We start from the raw sequence: 17,657 nt of genomic DNA, 5'->3' as shown, positions 1-17,657 counted from the left end.
ACAATAATAATAATGCTTCACAAATGAATGTAATTATAATTAATACGATTTACTCCTGACATAAAAGCATTGCTAATAGCACTGACTTGACCTTCAGTTTCATCGAGCGAGTGAAATCTGCAGGTCAGTAAAACTGCTCTTTTGTGAATAATTTAATCTTTAAATTAGTGCTGTCAAATGAATAATCGTGATTAATCGCATCCAAAATAAGTTGTTTACATAATGTGTGTACTGTGTATATTATGTATATATAAAGACACACATACAGCATATATTTTGAAAACACTGACATGTATATTCATACATTTTATATATAAATACATTTAATATATAAACTTAACATTTTTCATAAATATATGCATGTGTGTGTATTTATATATACATAAATATACAGTACACACGTAAACAAAAACTTATTTTGGATGTGATTAATCACTATTTATTATGTATATATAAATACACATGCATGCATATATTTAAGAAAATGTTGTGTGTATATTAAATATATTTATATAATGTACATTATATGAATATAAATGTATACATGTAAAGATTTTCAAAATTTCTACATGCATGTGTCTTTATATATACATAATAAATATACATTATGTACACAAAAACATTTATTTTGGATGATGGAACTGAGAATGAAGTTTGCTCAGTCAGGACTGTAAACAACGCTTCTGTCTGAACTCAAGAACAGATGATGTGCTGCGATCTCACACACACAGACACACACACACAGACACACACACACACACACACACACACACACACACACACACACAGCTCTCTCCAGGCGTGCGAACGATCTCTAATGCGAGTGCCACTTCTGGTGTCTCTTCAGGTGCGCGGACAGAATGAATCTCTGACCGCAGGGGTCACATTTGAAGGGCATGTCTCCGGCGTGATACAGCACCGGCTTCTTGTAATTGCACACCTGCGCCAGCTTCTTGTCGCTGTAATTGCGCTGTGATTTCTCTCCGGTGTGGATCTTCATGTGGCTGGTGAGGTTCCCCTGGTGTCTGAAGTTGTTCCCGCACTGCTGGCAGGTGAAGGGCCGCTCTCCGAAGTGAACGATGATGTGCTTCTTCAGGTCTCCCTTGCGCGTGAAGCTCTTGTCGCACTGCGAGCAGGTGAAGGGCTTCTCTCCGTTGTGAATCAGCAGGTGATTCTGGAGGTTGATCTTCTGTGTGTAGCTCTTGCCGCACTGCAGACAGGTGTACGGCCGCTCGCTGTGAATCGCCATGTGATCCTTCAGGTCTCCTTTACGCTTGTAGCTCTTTCCACAGTGCGGGCAGAGGAACGACTTCTTGCATCCTGTACTTTGTGTCGAATCTGTTTCTGTTTGTGAGATTTCTCCGGCCGTGAGATCCTCCTCCTCCTCGTCATTCTGATCTCGACTCTCCTCTTCCGTCAAATCTAGAATGAACACGTTTGGAAAAATCAACTGAGGAGCAGAAGATACAGCACCAGCCAAAAGCTGTTGAACGGTAAGATCTTTAGTGTTTTTTAAAGAAGTGTCTTCTGCTCACCAAGCCTGCTTTTATTTAATCTACAATACAGTAAAAAAAAAAATTATATATATATTTTTACTATTTAAAACAGCTGTTTTCTATGTGAATATTTTGGCTTGTTTGATGAAGAAGATCAGCATTTATCTGAAATAAAAAGCTTTTGTAACATTATACTCTATACCATTCAAAAGCAATGATAGAAATTAATAGTTTTATTTAGCTAGGATGCTTTAAATTGATCAAATGTGATGAAATAGGTATTTATGATGTTATAAAAGATTTCCATTTCAGATAAATGCTTTCTAATCAAAGAAACCTGGAAAAAAAATCAGTTTTGAACATAATAATAATAAATGTTTCTTGAGCAGCAAATCAGAATATTAGAATGATTTCTGAAGATCATGTGAGTAGGATAAATTCAGGTTTGAAATCACAGGAATAAGTTACATTTTAAACATATACTGAAACAGAAAAGTGTTTTAAATGCTCCTTTGGATGAAATAAGCGCAGGCTTGGAGACTCCTGCTGATGTATAAGAGACAGCAGATCTAAAGATGATTGATTAGTTCAGGACACCTGCGGTCTCTTCTGTGACTCCGAGCTGCTCCAGATCCACCACCTCCACTTTAATAAACTCCATCTTCCAGCAGAACTGCGTCTTCTGAGTGTTTGGAGACGTGTCGAGATGAAGATCGCTGTGCTTTAATCAGGAAAAGCTGATCAATGATCGCGTCTTTTACCTCACAACTACCGACACTTCATATGTATTACAATTAACAGCCAACATTCATCTCACATTACTACAGTTACAGTAGAGGTACTATGTTTTTGGAGTAAAAGGCGAAGAAAACTCGACGTTAAGTGTCGTTTTATACACCTGAAATGCTGAAAAACACAGACCTTTATCAGCTGACAGGAGGAGGCGCGGGGCTGATGACGTCACGGCCAGAGGATCTTGATAAGAGTAAAATACAAAATTAAAGACCTTATAATTATTATTATTATGCCTGGGTCACAGTCGGTTACACTTTACACTGAAATGTGTAAAGTCATGGCTTCATTGATCTCTTCTCAAATTCTCCTAATAAGGCCAGTTTCATACAAACATTATGTTACTTAGCTTTATGTTGATGCTCAGACTTTAAAAACTATCGACCAGTGCTTAATCAAATGATTTGTTGTGGTAAAATAACATTATGTGTTCAAAGTTTTTATTTTTATTTTAGATTTTAAATAAATAGGTAAATAAAAATGTCTACAAGCTAGCACTACACCTATTTCGCACGGACAGCTAGGTGTAGTAAGGGGACTTTTAATTTGCCTGTCGGAGCCGGTGTGTGTCGATGTGACGTCATCAGGGCTGCGCCGCGGATCAGAGCAGATGTTTCGGTGTTTATGGTGAATAAAGCACCACAAAACTTTCAAAAGTGGTCACGTTTTTCTGACAGATAAGCTTTCAGCATCATGATAATATTATTTAATGTGTGCTTAGTAACATAAAATAAATGTCACATAATGAAAATAATTATTGATTTCATATTTTAATGATTTATGCGTTGATAAGTGATAATACATGTCGTTAATGTTGCCAAATTGTATTAATTTGTATTCATAATTTTTCGGTGCATAAAGCGAATCGAAAAGGGAAAGAGTGATTATGCGTGTTTCTTTTTCTTTACAGTGAATAAAGAAACTTAATAATTAGCCTCATACTATTATAAACATGGAGTTTGTTAAAGACTTACAACTTAACCTGCTACTGCAAATAAACGTAGGCGTAGGAAACCCATATTTAGATTTTGCATTGCTCTGCACTCTGAAATATAATATGAGGATAAACCGAACATTGATCTGTAAATGTGCAGAAGGTTTAATACATTCATTCATTAAGCAGATGCTTTTCGAGGTGACTTAGAGATAGATCATGAAACTTTCAACAGTTTGTTGAAACATAAATGTTGCCCACATTTTAAATCACAGCAGACTCCTTCAAAATAATGTGGCTAGTCACATCCTTATTATTTTAGTATCAGCCTGAAACTGAATTAACCAGCACATTTTACATCACTATGTTTTAAAATTATGATTCTGATTTTGAAAAAAAAAAAATCTAGAAAAATATCCCTTTTATTTAAAAAAAATATTATGTGACTTCTGCACTGACCGTCCAACACATGATTACCCAGGAACCAAACATTAGATTAGCTCAAAATAAAATATAATAACAAGAATGTGTGTATTTGCTGAGAAACAAGTCGTTTGTCTCGTGCTTTGTTTCTGATAGAATGAAGACAAGCAGCATTGTTTTAGAGGTCACTCCTCAATCATGTTGTAGGCCTATAGCAGTTCTATACTAATGTTTGATGGCATTCACATGAGAATGAGATCACACAAAAAGCTGTTTTGTTTTTTGATTTTGTGTCCCTTAATCTTTTGAATGTTGATTTCAGACCTGCTGGAAGTGAAAGAGCAAGGTGAAGAACTGAATGAGGTGCGAGAGGAACATCAGTATTCATAACTGTGGAAGAATCTCTTATACTGCTGACCTGTGTGTGTTCTCTCTGCGGAAAGAGCTTTTTAAGGCTTGGTCATTTTAAAGTGCACCAGAAAATACATAGTGGTGTGAAAAATCACGTGTGCTCCGAATGTGGGAAAGTGTTTAGTAGAGCAAGCCATTTGAAACAGCACCGAATCATCCATACTGGACTATCAACATACGAGTGTTTGCAGAAAGAGTGTTTCTTATTTGGCAACCCTGAGACGACATGAGAGCAGCTGCACGCTGGAGAGGAACCAAACAGATAATATGAACTCCCACAGCTCACGGCTAACCAACATCTGTCTCACAATGATTTTGTGTTCTACATTACAATATTGTGTAGCCAAAAAAACATATCTGTTTATGTCAAGAGAGTCCAAATAAGTTGACAACACTGACACGTGCAGAATTAGTTTTTTTTAATACAGTTGTCAACTTATTCAAACACTATTTTAACAATGGAGGCTATATGTTCCCTCACCAATAACTTAAAATACAATGCATATGTAATGAACATCTGTTATGATCATCGTTGGTAGCACCTCTGAAGGCATCAAGTAAAACAGGTCCATATTAGCATACATTGATTTTGATTTCCTAAATTTGGTTGGATTTTCCTGCCATTGGCAGACATGCAGAACAGCCCGGTCTCATGAAAATGCATATAAATACTAGCACGCCAAAATAAAAATGAAAAGTCGTGGTATTGATACGAAAAAAATGGACTTTGGCGTATATATGACATGCGCGTGTTTGGCGTGCATATAATACGCAATGTTCGCGTGCATATGATATGAAATTTGTTGGGTGCATATGATATGCATCTACCCCACAACCCTAACCCTACCCATCACGTAGCATATACACGTCCCTTTTTTTTGTATCAATACCACGAGTTTTTACTTTTATTTGGCGTAGCCTACTATTTATACCCATATTCATGAGATCGGGTTGTGCATAATCACTTATTCCAGAGAGCTGCAAGTAAATGAACGAGTGAAACTGGATTGGTTCATTTGTTAAAACCTGTGACATGAGAAGACGTGCATGCAAATTCAACATCCTGTTCTGGTCTTTATCTTGGACTCATAAACGAAACCAGCACTGGCAGTATTGTTCCTCAAATGGCATTATAGTCAAAAGTTTGCCCTATATCAATTAAGAAAACAACTGAATTCAAAACGCATCCCAAAGTGATAAATGTTTTTAATGTAATGTATCAGGAGTGTAGCAACAGAGATTATGATGCTGCATTTTTTTTCTCCAAGAGGAAAGTAAATTTTAGTTAAAGAAATTAAACAAAAGAACCAAGTTAAAAGAAATGCAAGATCACATTTAGTGAACTAACTGAAATGTGCTATAAGTTTGAATCAAAGCAGCTGAATACAGGTCATTTCTATGTCATATTCTGTGTTTACACTTCAGTCTGCACTGAAGCAATTAGCACTTTTCTGGCATCTTCTGCTATGTCATTCAGAGCTCTCTTCAGCATTGTTGAGACTGTCATGTAGGACATTCCTCCGGCCACCACACTGCCAAGTAAGGGTACCAGACTCACAGCATACTCAACTGTATTTTCAGCCACAAACAGAGATGCAGCACCCGCTAAGGATAATATTGAAGCTGGGTTTATCCCACCACTCAGTGGTGACTTCATAAGACTTTTGAATTCCTCAATGGTCTTCCCAGATCTTTCGCAGATCTTCTGCAGGGATGGATCATCTAGACCAAAGGTACTGTAGTACGTTTCTATCTCCCTTGAAACAAGGCCTATATCTACAGCGATTGAAAGACCAGGAACAGGAACTGTAGCCACAAAAGCAGACAGTAAGGCAACTTTTACAATGTTTTCCTCGAGAGCTTTCTTCTTTTTCTCATTGATCTCCAGTGTGATATTCGGCAAAGCCAGCATCAGCACACGTCTCTTATGCTGTGGAAGCTCTTGCTCCATCCTCTCCTGCAGCAGATTTAAATCATACTTGCCGAGCTCAAAGTTAGAGATCAAAAACACGACACGATCCTCTATACCAATGCTTCTCAGACCTAGACAGAAACAGGACATCAAGAAATAAGTCATTAAATATTTTATAATAATTACTGTATCTAATAAAAACATTATGAACTGAATAACCAACCATTCTCGCAGTCCTCTCGGATGGTATCCAGTGTCCTTTTCTGGTCAAAGCTCTTCTTCCTCTTCTCAGCATCAATGACTGAGTCAATCTTGGAACGCACAAAATAAAACTTTTTCCCCATTCTCGTGATCTCTTTGGCCAGCTGAGTGTGGCATTCTCTGAACCGATCTGAAGCGATGATGATGAAAAAATCATAGCGTTCAAACTCAACCAGTTTAAGGTACTCATCGGCTTTGAAGTTTGGTGTTCCAATGCCAGGAAGATCCCACACTTTCACAGATTTGTATTTTGGGTGAAGATAAGCTTCAGGCTTCATAGTGGTTTCTACAGGGCCAGTTTGAGCAGAGTCCTCTTCTTCATCCCCTAAACCCCTGAATGCATTGACAAACGTGGACTTTCCAGAACCGGACTCCCCCGTCACACCAACGTTAAGTTCTACAAGATCCTGTTTCTCAAGGAATTCTTTGATCGTGTTTACTGCTGTTGGGAGATCCTGAGTAGATATGGATTCTTTAATATCTTCCAGGTCCTCCTCAGTTATCATATAGAAATCATCCATCATACCTATCTTAGAAGAAAATAAATTAATACAAAATCATGTCAAGTTCAACAGTGTTATAAAAAGAAACTCTTGAAAATATGTAGCAAAAAAAACAAAAAAACACTAAATGTCAGAAGCCCCTTTCTCTGGCCAATTTCAGCTGAGACTTAACGTCCTGGGCTGCATTTCCCAAAAGCATCGTAAGCCTAAGCTGATCATAGCTCCATTGGTTTCAATGGGTCTACGATGTACTTAAAGTTATGGATTAAAGCCCCTATTATGGATTTTTGAAAATTACATTTCATGCAGTGTGTAACACAGCTCTAAGTGAATGAAAACATCCTGCAAAGTTTTAAATCTGAAAGGGCACCGTGTATAAAGTTGTTGTCTCTCAAAAGAAAGAGTCGACTCTGAATCATGAACATTAACAAATCAGGCTTCGGCATTCAGAGTAAACAGGAGTTTCCCCATAGCGTGGTTATGTGGGAATGTTTTGAAAAGGAACTGGGCTACATTTCCCAAAAGCATCGTAAGCTTAAAGTGCCCCTATTATGGGTAATAAAATGTTAATATTTTGGTTTTGGGAGTGCCCAAAAACAGGTTGACATGCATGCAAGGTCAAAAAACACTTTCATTGTCTTATAATATGCATTTATTTTTCCCTTACTTGCTCAAAAACGTCCAAACGATTCGCTCAACGATTAATTTTTCCAAACCCTTCCTTTGCGTGATCTGCGGTGATTGGTCGATTGGTCTCAATTTCATTTCATCATGCCTGTAATGCCTGATAAAGCAGTGTTTGTGAGTGCAGTGCTGCTTTGTGTACAGCGTTACCAGGGAAACAGCTATTTTACAGCTTCAAAAGGGGCACCTAGTGGCAAAGAATAAATCTGCATTTTCATTCAAACCAACACGAAAAGACCAACAAGTGGACAGGCAATATGCTAATGTTTCATATTGACGCCAACATAAAATAGGGTGGCCATATGTGCCATTTATACAGGACACATCCTGGCCAGGATTTTTATAATTCCTAAAACATCCAAAGTAGTTTGACCAATAACATGCAGGTATTGAACATAACTGACCAATCGTGGCATGTGAGAAGGTGAGAACGATCAAAGCGATACAAATACGCGCACGTTTGTATGTTTGTTCGACTTGAAGCTCCGCACCGATCATTGTATGACAACAAAGTACAGCGAGAGCAATTTGAAAGCATAAGGAGCCATCTGCTCTGCTCTCTATAGCTCTCGTGAAATAATGTCATACAACGATTGATCTGCACAGTGCAAACAGCCAAAACATGGATATTTTAGGCAATATAGAAATCCTGGCAAGGGTGTGTCCCATAAAAATGGCCCGTATTGTAACCCTAACATGAAAATGCTTGGGATTCGCTTTAAAAATGGCTTATTGTGAAGCTGCAAGAACAAATAGCATTTCAGCCTGCCATAATTGGTGGAGCCCACTGCCTGTATAAGTTGGCACCGGATGCTATTTCATCAAAATGTCTTCCTTAAGCACAAAGATCATCTCCCTGCTGGAAAAAGACATTTGTTTTAAATGTCAAGCCATGAGTGAGGCTCGTGCAGAGCACACCTGCACACTTCAGAGGGGCACAGTGAGTGTGTCACTTGCCTGCCCACAACAAAACTGCGAGACAGACTGAGACAGACTGCTCTAACTGCAAGAGCATGAGCCTAAACCTGCTTTGCTTGTGGATCGTCTTCTTCCATGAAGGCAGCCCTTTCCCTCCCACTCTCCCGTTTCTTATCTCCCAGGTTCCTTTGAGGAAGAAACAGAGTCATGGGTCTTAGCAGCTGAGCTTGAGGGACCTCATGTCGACACAAGGTCCTGCATGCTACACTTCCTCGCAGAATTATGATTCGCTGGTACACTTCTCACATGAAGATCAGTGCCCCTTGTCTGCTGCATTTGGTCTTCTTCAGTGGATCTGAGGAGGAAGCTGTTGCTGACAACTCCATGTCACTGACTTCTTTAGATGCAGAAGATTGGGCGTGGTCCTGAGAGGATTCTGACACCTTTCCCACAAAAGGGTCAACACAGGCCGGCATAGACAGCGAACTGATTTGCATTCTCACTAAGGCTGTGGAGGAACTCGGCTTAATATGGTTGGCTCTGGAAGAGCCTGCTCACAGCCACCAGGACAAATAGTTCCTTCCAGTATATTGCCAGTGAACCTGCCACCAAGGACCGACACCCTTCTTACTGGAAGTTTACTATGAACTCACCAAGTTGTGGCTCTTCTGCCTCTACTGCCCTCACCTCCATTCATGGCATTGAAGAGAAGGGATACTTTTGGTAACGTGAATTTACCGGTGTATGCAATCTCATGCAGAATACAGCGCAGTGAAGTGAGCAAGTTTCTTCTCATTAATAATGCGGACTGTAAGAATTACAGAAACTCAGACAATTTGAACTCCTGAGATGGACAACACACACACACAGTGCATTAACATACAGACATCTGTCTCCACATCCCACTGAGAGAGAATACAAGAAAATGCCTCTCTCACATATGCATCAGTTCCTTTTCATCCCCTTCCTTCCCCCATCCTTCACTCACTCAGAATGGTCAATAGAAGAATGTAATATTCTACATTAATGCAAATGTTATTTACAGTCATGTTTGGTATCATTTGAATTGTCTCAGGGCGACTGGTACAATGGTCTCATTCTTGTAAGAAGTAAACTAAAAGGGAATACAGACCCTGAGAGTTCAGAGATATTTTGCATACTATAGAGGGTGGGTCAGTTCCCAGTGGTTTTCATGCAAATTACCTTCTGTCCCAAAAAGGTGCTAACTCTGCTTGATCAAAGCAAATTCAAATTGTTAGTTCTTGTCTCGAGTTTGGGGGATGTTTATTCTGGTCTGAAGTACTTAAGGAGAATGTGGCAAAAGGATCAGGGCGATTTCTGTAGCCAGAAGCCCGTAGTGTGGTATGTCTGAATACTCACACTATGTATTTCTATAAAGTCAGGTTTGCATTCTTTACTCATAGATTTATCTTTGAGAATTCGATGTTTTGTATTGATATGATTTGATCTCTTTGAATTGCTGTGGAATTGAGATAATACATACAGTATTTACCTGACTGAGAATAAATTGTTACATGTGACCTTATTCTGTTTTACTCTGTAATTATTGACTCTAGTAGATTACGTTGCATCCTTGTTAAAGACATGAGCAACCGAATGAACGAGTAAATATAAAGTCAAGAGTTAACTAGAATAATCAAATATCAGAATAATAAATTAGAAATGGACAAGCAATCAAATTGTATTTCATAATAACATGGAGTCAGATTAAATGATAAAATGGAGTCAGATTAGAGTTTAATTAAAATTGAAAAACTTTGCACATTTGGAAAGACCGAGCACGCAGGAAACCTTCATCCACCACCGGAAACCTTCCTTGGGCCGGACAGGTGGAGCCTTACGGGACCGATCGAGCCTTTTAATAATAACGTCGATCTGAGACCCTCACTGTTATTAGAACTCGCTCGCGTCCACGCTTCAAAACACGCAATGCATGTTTTAAATCGCAGACTTAATTGCTATTCAAAAATTGTACTAAGAATATTGCAATTTGTAATTAATGTTGGTAGGCTATATCGTGCAGCCCTAGACTGAACTGTGTGCGCGTCATTGAAATGCAAATTCAGCTGCAGCCAAGTGGCATTGTGCGAACCACCTTGTCCCACTCTGCGACCCACAGTTTGAAAACCCCTGCTCTACAGGATGGCAAGATGCCTCCTTTTATGGCCACAGTGCAACCTGTGCTCACTGAGGGCAGTTCACAGGCTGAACCAAGGAGCGGACATGTTGGGAGAGTACACCCCCAGGTGACTCAGATGATATGGAATGTCTTTGGGAGGGCAGAGGTGGACCTCTTCGCCTTAGAAGACAACTCTCACTGCCCAGTATGTTTCTTTAGAGGAAGGAGATGCTCAGTCCAACGAGTGGCCCAGCAATTGCCTGTATGCCTACCCTACGATTGCCCTGCTCCCTCAGGTCATCAGATGAGTCAGTGAAGTTGAATGAGTTTCGTAAAATTATTTGCCCTGGACACATCAAGGGGTATTGTGCTTCTACAAAGCAAACATGTAGACATCAATCCGAAATGTACGTCTTAAATGCAAATGCAAAAATAAAGCAATGAACTGGTAAGATCTGAAAACTGACTCTTACATGTTTCTAATCTCACCTTTATGTTTCAGAGCATGAGACACAGGAAGAATTATTAGACTGAGAAGACAAGTTCTGTTGTTTCCTTCACAGATGTGAAATTCACTGCTGTACAAAGAAAAGTTTGAAGTACATTCAATCAATGCATTTTAATGTTAGAAAAAGCTTCTAAAAAGCATTTTACATTACTACATTGAAGAAGACTTTAAAGAAATTTACATTAAACGTGAGGTAACAAAATTGAGGATATCCCAGATAGACCTCATTTTACAACAAGATATTCCTGTTAAGAGTTTTCAAAAGTGCTTTAGACATTTAGAAGATCAGTGAAAATACATTGCAAAAGAGCCAGTTAGCCTGTATATTTCTTACCAAATTCTTCTGAGCAGCAAAAGGACCCTGCCAGCCTATGATCTGAAGTGAAGCGTGTGAAACCCGGACCTAACCTTTTCTACTTTATGCAAAACAATAGCATCGAGATCCACCCAAAAAAATGCTTTCACTTTCACTTTGTATGAATCACCACAGTAGCATAGTGAGTGATTTTGTTCATATCTGTGCATTAACACCCAGAGGCATCGCTAGACTCATTTTTACTGCAGTGTATACGTACTGAGAAGATTCTGGTTCTGTCTGTGCATGTAGATTTTTGTCACAGCAAATAAAAGACCAGCAACAAAAACTGAGACAGGAAGGCTACTCTTACAATATTTGCTTAAGATCTCTTCCCCACTAATGTCTAGTATGATATTTATATACTTTAAATCACGTAATCTCTTGACAAGTGTTGAATGAGTCACATATGTTAGAATGTGAACTTTAGTTCTGCGTTTAATACAATAGTGCCTCATAAATGGTGAACATGCTCAGCAACCTAGGACTAACCATCACACTCTGTTCATGGCCTTTGGACTTTCTGACTAACAGATTGTCAGGCTGGGTCATCGTACTTCATCCACTCTCACCCTGAATACAGGAGCACTGCAGGATTGTGTCCTCAGTCCAGCCCTGTTCACTTTATTTACACATACCCATCCACTCATCTAACACTATAGTGAAGTTTGCTGACGACACCACAATAGTGGGGGTGATATCAGAAAACCATGAGACACACTATAGGGCATCTAGTCGAGGGGTGTTCGGATAATGACCTGGTTCTGAACACCACTAAAACAAAGAAATCATTGTAGATTACAGGAAATGCAGGAAAACAACGCCTCTTCTGCTCTTCATAAAAGGAGACGATGTTGAAAAGGTTAACAACATCAAAGTTTCTTATCTAAGAAAATGTGACCATTTTAAATTAAGTACATGTGTCAAGTTGCATTAAAATAATGTGATGGCATTGTTATACTTAATCTCATTGATTAGAAATATGAAAGAATAAACTGATTAATTCCATTACATCAATATTGATTTAATAAAGATTCATTTGTAACATGATTCATTGATGAACATTTGTAATCTCTAAAGTTATTCATATGCAATGATATTTATGCTAGATGCTGTCAATATTGTGTGTCTATAGAAAGTGTGTCGTTGAGCCATACTTGATGCAAAAATCATGCAAATATATGTTAGATCACATGGCATATATAACACACAAAAACAATCAGAAAAACTTCTTAGTCCTTGATTATTACAAATGAATAAACTTTTAGTTGAAAATAAGATAACGTTAGTATTTGGCTGATTTGAGTAAGACATCTTTCCAGAAGGCAAATCACCCCTTTAGCTTTTAGTGACTTGTTCTAGTGGACCTTTGAGGCCTCATTATATCTGAACATCAGAGTTTTGACGTCTTACTTTTTAAGAGGTTGTTCTTGTTTCAAACCAGTTCTGTAACTTGTTGTTAGTGAAAAGCAGTACAGTAAGTCATGAATAAAGCGTGTCAGGACATTTGTCTAAAAACAGATACGTTCTCAGACGACTCTAAGGTAATCGTACACACCCAGGTTACTCCGAAAAGGCTACATTTTTTCACCATAGTAATGAGAGTAAGAGACTTGCTTGACAGGATTACAGCACTGTATGGTAAAAACAAAAAGAGTTAAAAAGAATCACCAGTGTAGAAACCATGATCCAGAGAAAGAGAACAAAGAGGGATGTTTTCCCCCTTTTCAATAAAGGAAAAAAGTTGTTTTTGGGGAAAGTGCGTGATATTCTATGGTTTGCTGTCCATGGAAGCGTGATTGGTCTTTATTCAGTGTACATATATCAGCAACATTGCAATAAAGTTTCATAGTTAATATAGCAATATCTACAGTCTAAATATATGTTGAATTTATTAGTTAAAAAATCAGTCAAAATTACGATTTATAATCAGTCAGAGCTAGAAATGTATCTTCATATTTAAAGCTTAATATAAGGAGTAGAATACTTTCTATGACCGTTTTTAGTTTATAAATCCCGATATCTGAATGACAAGGTTTATAAATTAAACCAGTCTGGTTGGCTCAAATGTGTTTTGTGTTTGAATTTGATTATGAAGAACAGCAGTTTGGAGATGAGTTTCCGTTGTAAGCCCTCCACATGCTATTGCTTCAAAGTGTTGGGGACTATGTGCAGCATGCTGCTGACCTTTATTTTACTCAAAACGAAACATGAGTAGGAGTATTGCTTCATACCGCACTTCCTTATATGGCATCAAATTGAACTTAATGTAAAATATTTTCCTTATATTTAGACATAAATATAACACTCATCACAAAGTGATAAATGCTTTAATACATCATGTATCAAAATTCAGTTAATTCATTTTGTGTTAATTGTGAAGAATGCTTTAGTCTGTAAATATCCCAAAAGCAAGTGTTTAGAAATGCTGTTGAATATTCTTGTCAATTTTACATTTACACTTCAGTCTCCAGTGACGCCATCAGCACGTTCCTAGCATCATCAGCTATGTCATTCAGAGCTTTCTTTAGCATAGTTGAGACGGTCAGAAAAGACATTCCTCCTGACACCACAGAGCCAATAATGGGTATGAAGCTCACAAACATCTCAACAACATCTTCTGATATAAGAAGAGCTGTAGCACCCAGCAAGGTTAATATTGAACTTGTGCTCAACCCTCTATGAAAAGGAGACTTCATAAAACTCTTCACTTCCTCTATGGTCTTCCCAGATGTTCTACAGAGCTTCCGTAGGGATGGATCATCCAGGCCAAATGCGCTGTTGTACTTTCTCAGCTCTTCTGCGATGAGAGCTGCATCTACAGCGATTGAAAGACCAGGGACAGGAACAGTAGCCACAAAAGCAGACAGTAAGGCAACTCTTACAATGTTTTCCTGCAGAACTTTCTTCTTTTTCTCATTGATCTCCAGTGAGATATTTGGCAAAGCCAGCATCAGCACACGTCTCTTATGCTGTGGAAGCTCTTGCTCCATCCTCTCCTGCAGCAGATTTAAATCATACTTGCCGAGCTCCCAACCAGAGATCAGGAACACAACAGGATCCTCTACACCAATCTTTCTCAGACCTAGACAGAAACAGGGACAGGACATCAAGAAATAAGTCACAAACAAAAGGATTACTATCTATTTACAGTCATTGCTGGGTAGTAACTGATGAAATGTAATCTGGATTATGTAATCAGATTCCAAAAATTGAGTACTTGTAATTGCATTATATAAGATCTTAAAATGCTCATTTAAAACGCCTGGGTTTGCACAGTAGTGATTCATTTGGAGCCCAAGTCCACGCAATAATGAATCATTTGCAGCCTGTCTGAGGAGTGATCGTGAGGTGGAGCTGCCGTATCAAACTCCTGCATCATGACACCACACCCCATTTTTATAGCATCAAATAAATAACTTCAACCAAACTTTAAAAAAAAAACACTTGAACATATCTAAAATCATGGACACCATTTTTGGGAAACATTTATTTGAAGTTATTTGACTATTTAGTGCAGCTCATGTCCCATTTCTTTACATTGAGAGTGCGGGTTTATACTGCAGATGGCAATCGAAATGTTTTGGCTTCACTTTTCAGAATGTGTGAGGCACACTTGACTACCCAACACTGTTTATGATAATTAATATCAATAGTATGCTAACATATCATTATCAATTTAATTAATATTATCATCATTTTTTTTTAATGTTTTAAATATATTTGTTCAATACACTACTTTTATAGACAACAACTAAATCTTTGATGTCATGTGATCTGAATAACCAACCATTCTCACAGTCCTCTCGGATGGTATCCAGTGTCCTTTCCTGGCCAAAGCTCTTCTTCCTCTTCTCAGCATCAATGCTTGAGTCAATCTTGGAACGCACAAAATAAAACTTTTTCCCCATTCTCGTGATCTCTTTGGCCAGCTGAGTGTGGCATTCTCTGAACCGATCTGAAGCGATGATGATGAAAAAATCATAGCGTTCAAACTCAACCAGTTTAAGGTACTCATCGGCTTTGAAGTTTGGTGTTCCAATGCCAGGAAGATCCCACACTTTCACAGATTTGTATTTTGGGTGAAGATAAGCTTCAGGCTTCATAGTGGTTTCTACAGGGCCAGTTTGAGCAGAGCCCTCTTCTTCATCCCCTAAACCCCTGAATGCATTGACAAACGTGGATTTCCCAGAACCGGACTCCCCCGTCACACCAACGTTAAGTTCTACAAGATCCTGTTTCTCAAGTAATTCTTTGATCGCTTTTATTGCTGTTGGGAGATCCTGAGTAGATATGGATTCTTTAATATCTTCCAGCTCCCCTGGAGTTATTATATTATAATCATCTTCAAATGTTAATGTAGCCATCTAGAAAAAGAATAATATCCAATGTTATAAAAAAGAATTGTAAAGCTATATATATAGGCCTTACAAATGCAACACATGCAATTAATAGGATTTTTTATTTTGCAAAAGTACGTTCTATATAACCAAGCAATAATAACAGTAACAGATTTAGTTTTTGTTGTTGTTAATTTCTTCAGGATTATCTGTTTTAATCTGAAACTGGCTCATTTCAGCTGAAACTTCCATTTTAGCTGTTGAAAATCAAATGCAAGAAAGTACATTTTTTTAGATAGAATAAACTGATAGAATAAATCTTAAAATTTTGCACTTGACAGAAAACGGAAAAAGCATGCTCAGGAGGTTCTTGAGCACCACCACCATAAATTTAACAGAGATCAAGGACGCTGATAAGACAGGGCTCCTCCACTCGTCGGTATTCCCCACGGGGCTATTTGATCCTGCAGTGGGCGGCTTCATTGGCCCATGCTAATAGGGTCCTCCCTTTGAGCGCCCTAGGAATGCAATGCCATTTATTCATGCAGCTACACAACGGGCAGCGAATCAGGCTTTAGTATTTGGAGAAAATATGTTCCCCATAGCATGGTAAATGCAGTGCTCATTCCTGTTATCTCAGGGAATCAAGGTTACATTAGTAACGGGAGAGTTTTTTGACAGTTCTTGGATTCAATGGCGGCTTGTTAAAAAAAATGTCTAAACTGGGCCTAAACTGAGCTGAATTAATATGTTAGTGGAAAGGACATCAAATCATTTATCCGTTTATACAGCAGAAATTATTGCAGTTTATTTTGTGTGAAAAAAAGTATCCCTTAATATGCTGATCTGCACAGATTCCTTTTCTGTTTCTCTAAAACTCACTGAATGGTAAATCTTCATCAAGATGTGGCATTCTATTATTTTATAGAATTTATGCAAGGTACATCAATAGGGAAGGAGTAAATATTTATGTTGGGTATCAGCTCACAATTGGATGGAAGGAAATGAAGAATAGAAGATTATTTCACGTCTAAATATTTATTTCTGTGTGTTCTTATGATTATTTATTTTTACTTTTGATTATAACTATAGCCTGTGTTATTAGTGTGGTAATTTTGTAAGTAAATTAGTAAATTCATTCAGTGACGGTAACTGAAAAGAAAATTCCAAAAGAAAACACTTCAGAAGATAGTTCCCTTCAGGGTTGCAATTATGTAAAGCCAGTAAACTTCAAATTTGCACGCAAGGATGTGAAGAATGACTCGGGTTCAGTGCTGATGGTGGAATATTTGTTTTAATAAAAGTCCATGTCTAAAAATACAAAACAGACACTGGATCTCATTTTGTTCGTTTTCAGCAGCAGCAGTAAATTCCAAGAAACAATTACAGTAATGCAAGTGCAGGAACAGTCATAAAATAATGAAGATTTATAACTTTACTACAGATTATTTACATTAGGTGAATGACAGCATGCTCAGTAAGGTGTGTTTGAACATTTCACATTTTGAATCCCAAATAGAGTAAAACAAGGGCAATAATTCAGCACTCATTAACTGTTGAGCTCCAGTCATATTGACTTCAATTTTGGACAATGCTTCTTTCTATGCATCATTGCAGTTTTGGAATGGGTGAATCTCCTGCCACATGGAAGGCACTGGAACGGTTTCTCTCCGGTGTGGATCCTCTCATGGTCTTTTAGGGCTCCTGACTGTTTGAAACTCTTGTCACAATGTGAGCACTTGTAAGGTTTTTCTCCGGTATGGATCCTGCGGTGCACTTTCAGCTGAGTGGCTGCAGTAAAGGCTTTACCACAGTCTGAGCACGAATAATCTTTCACACCAGAGTGTATTTTCAGATGGTCTTTAAAGCGGATAAGCCATGAAAAACTCTTTCCACAAACAGAACACAAGTAAGGCTTCTCTTTAGTGTGAGTTTTCATGTGGGCCTTTAGGTCTGATTCCAGAACAAAGCTCTTATCGC

General features: G+C 38.2%; 3 protein-coding genes across 3 annotated transcripts; all 3 read right to left on the bottom strand.

Moving 5' to 3' along the window:
• Positions 1-692: 692 nt before the first annotated feature.
• LOC306846219 (uncharacterized protein) lies at positions 693-2,434 on the bottom strand. Its single transcript, XM_079379390.1, has 3 exons — positions 2,418-2,434; positions 2,094-2,217; positions 693-1,422 (listed from the first exon to the last, which is right to left on the bottom strand). Exons 2-3 carry the CDS (start codon positions 2,155-2,157, stop codon positions 815-817), a joined length of 672 nt encoding a protein of 223 aa, XP_079235516.1. The 5' UTR covers positions 2,158-2,217; positions 2,418-2,434; the 3' UTR covers positions 693-814.
• A 2,806-nt stretch (positions 2,435-5,240) lies between these two features.
• On the bottom strand, positions 5,241-11,387 carry LOC306846198 (interferon-inducible GTPase 5-like). Its single transcript, XM_079379356.1, has 4 exons — positions 11,317-11,387; positions 10,964-11,052; positions 6,192-6,759; positions 5,241-6,099 (listed from the first exon to the last, which is right to left on the bottom strand). Exons 3-4 carry the CDS (start codon positions 6,751-6,753, stop codon positions 5,471-5,473), a joined length of 1,191 nt encoding a protein of 396 aa, XP_079235482.1. The 5' UTR covers positions 6,754-6,759; positions 10,964-11,052; positions 11,317-11,387; the 3' UTR covers positions 5,241-5,470.
• Positions 11,388-12,342: 955 nt separating this feature from the next.
• LOC306846523 (interferon-inducible GTPase 5-like) lies at positions 12,343-15,704 on the bottom strand (the record flags this gene model as incomplete). Its single annotated transcript, XM_079379956.1, has 2 exons — positions 12,343-14,422; positions 15,128-15,704. 2 exons carry the CDS (start codon positions 15,702-15,704, stop codon positions 13,794-13,796), a joined length of 1,206 nt encoding a protein of 401 aa, XP_079236082.1. The 3' UTR covers positions 12,343-13,793.
• Positions 15,705-17,657: the final 1,953 nt, after the last annotated feature.

This window comes from Barbus barbus, assembly GCF_936440315.1.
Source record: "Barbus barbus genome assembly, chromosome: 26".
NCBI lineage: Eukaryota > Metazoa > Chordata > Actinopteri > Cypriniformes > Cyprinidae > Barbus > Barbus barbus.
Note: the sequence above shows the minus strand (reverse complement) of the source record. Positions and strands in the feature narration are given on the sequence as shown.